Source organism: Glycine soja, chromosome 17 (genome assembly GCF_004193775.1).
Source record: "Glycine soja cultivar W05 chromosome 17, ASM419377v2, whole genome shotgun sequence".
NCBI classification, from domain to species: Eukaryota; Viridiplantae; Streptophyta; class Magnoliopsida; order Fabales; family Fabaceae; genus Glycine; species Glycine soja.
In genome coordinates, this window is record NC_041018.1 from 10839637 (window position 1) to 10842321 (window position 2685).

The 2685-nt window shown below is 43.9% G+C and overlaps 1 protein-coding gene across 1 annotated transcript; it reads left to right on the forward strand.

The window, feature by feature from the left end:
• Positions 1-500: 500 nt before the first annotated feature.
• Positions 501-2249, forward strand: LOC114393853 (UDP-glucuronate 4-epimerase 5-like). The gene has a single exon (XM_028355314.1). It carries the CDS (start codon positions 603-605, stop codon positions 1893-1895), a length of 1293 nt encoding a protein of 430 aa, XP_028211115.1. The 5' UTR covers positions 501-602; the 3' UTR covers positions 1896-2249.
• Positions 2250-2685: the final 436 nt, after the last annotated feature.

Consider the following 2685-nt stretch of genomic DNA (forward strand, 5'->3'; position numbering starts at 1 on the left):
TTAAAATTTTTTAAGTATAATTTGATGATTCTCCTAATAACAATTTTTTCACATTATCTTTCTTAACGGATAATCTTATTTGAAGCATATTCAAACAATAATTTCTTTTTGATAAAAATATAAATATTGACATCTCTTTTTCAATAGGATCTGAATTTTAGCTCGTTAGGTTGTGAAAAACTAATATATTCTTTTAGATCCAACATTTGTCAAGAAATAATAATAACTAATTTTATACTAAAAATATAATAAATATTTAATTGGTAGTTACATTTAATTATTATTAATAATTAATTTACATTATTCTTTAACTTTTTTAAATAAATAAAAGGAAATTTCTCAATATCTTCTAATCAATATTTTTTATCATTCTATATATTATAATTAATAATATATATTTTATATTTTTGGCTTGTTTAATTATTCTAATCTGAAATGAAGAATGAATCTCAGCTAGTGGCACGTGCGTAATTTGGAAACGTGGTATAAATAAAACACATCTCTAGCTCTGAGGAGAGTTGGGTGGTGGCAAGAATCCCCATAGAACCAAAAAGTAATAAATCAAAGCTTCATTATCTTCTTCAAACCCCTGGCTGAATGAAATGTCGCAGGTGAATGAGCACCACCACCACGCACCCTCCACGCCAGGGAAATTGAAGCCAGAAAAATCCCCATACAACCGCCTCCGTATCCACTCCTCTCTCTCCAAACTCACTCTCTGGTCCTCCTTCTTCCTCGCATTCATCCTCTTCCTCTTCATTCTGTCACCGCCTTCGCCCTCCGCCTCCCCCCGCCGCCGCTCCCTCGGCGACTCCTGGGGCGGCTCCCACTGGGAAAAGCGCGTCGCCAAGTCCGCTCGCCGCTCCTCCCCCTCCAGCCTCTCTGTCCTCGTCACCGGAGCCGCCGGCTTCGTCGGCTCCCACGTCTCCCTCTCCCTCAAGCGCCGTGGCGACGGTGTCGTCGGCCTCGACAACTTCAACCGCTACTACGACCCCGCCCTCAAGCGCGCCCGCCAGCGCCTCCTCGACCGCGCCGGCGTCTTCGTCGTCGACGCCGACCTCAACGACTCCGCCCTCCTCCGCAAGCTCTTCGATGTCGTCCCTTTCACCCACGTCATGCACCTCGCCGCCCAGGCCGGTGTCCGCTACGCCATGCAGAACCCCCAATCCTACATCCACAGCAACATCGCCGGTTTCGTCAACCTTCTAGAAGCTTCCAAATCCGCTAACCCTCAACCCTCTATCGTCTGGGCCTCTTCAAGCTCCGTCTACGGCCTCAATTCCAAAGTCCCCTTCTCCGAAAAAGACCGTACGGATCAACCCGCAAGCCTCTATGCCGCCACAAAGAAAGCCGGCGAAGAAATCGCTCACTCCTATAACCACATCTACGGGCTTTCCATCACCGGGCTTCGGTTCTTCACTGTTTACGGGCCCTGGGGCCGACCCGACATGGCGTACTTCTTCTTCACGAAGGACATTCTGAAAGGGAAGCAGATTACGATATTCGAGTCACTCGACGGCGGAACCGTGGCGAGGGATTTCACCTACATTGACGACATTGTGAAGGGGTGTTTAGGGGCTTTGGATACCGCGAAGAAGAGTACCGGGAGTGGGGGCAAGAAAAAAGGGCCTGCTCAATTTAGGGTTTTTAATTTGGGGAATACTTCCCCTGTGCCTGTGAGTGAGCTTGTGGCGATTCTGGAGAAGCTTCTTAAGGTGAAGGCCAAGAAGAAGGTGCTTCCAATGCCCACCAATGGAGATGTGAAGTTCACTCATGCTAATATTAGTTTGGCTCACAGGGACCTTGGGTATAGGCCCACCACTGATTTGGAGACTGGGCTTAGAAAGTTTGTGAAGTGGTACCTTGAATTTTACTCCAAGAAGAGCTCTTGGTGAATGTTGATGTGATTCTTTTGCTTTGCTGCCCCTATTCTTTTCGCTCTGCTTGTAATTTGGAGGATAGAGGTTTTACCGTTGTGTTAGGGGTTACGGATGACCTTGCATCATGTTCTGTTCTGTTCTGTGCTGTCTTTTTTTTTCATCTTCGACTGTATGCCTGCCTTTTAGGTTAGCCTCTGTACATTCTTTAGTTGAGAGTTGAGACATCGAATTGATATTTTTAGTTATTTGTGCTTATGGACTCGATTTGCTTTTGCCTTTTGGGTTTAAAACTGCTTGCCATTTGGTTATGAATTTGCCTGCTTCCTGCGTGTACTGCTAATAAATACTATTGCTTCTCTTAATTGGAAATCATTCTTGTGGGCATGGTCTGATTTGGACTTGGGGAGTGTCACTTGGTATAGCCTCTCTGGTTTTCTTATTCCATTTTGTGGCTGCAACTTTGGGTTGATGACTGAGTAATTGACAGCTGATTGTTGTTATGATAAATGTGTATTTGGTCATGGATGACACTAGTTAGGTGAGCTGTGATGATATTCAAGGAAGTTTGATGATGATTAATTTGAATTACTGGAAATTCTCACGTTTCTTTCAGATTGTTCTGGTAGTTTGGTCTTGTTCTGAAGGTTCATATGAGTGGCTGAAACCATGAATGCATTTAAGATCAGATACAGATACCGTGTGAATTAGAGTCTCTCGGCCTTATTCTTATCATGAAAGATTGTTATGCTCTTATCAGTTTCAAATAGGTAAAAAGTGTACCTCACAGGTTTCCAAATAAGCTTTT

What these genes read in the sequence shown, in the direction of transcription:
- LOC114393853 (XM_028355314.1), top strand. Translation starts at nt 603, where the DNA reads ATGTCGCAGGTGAATGAGCACCACCACCACGCACCCTCCACGCCAGGG.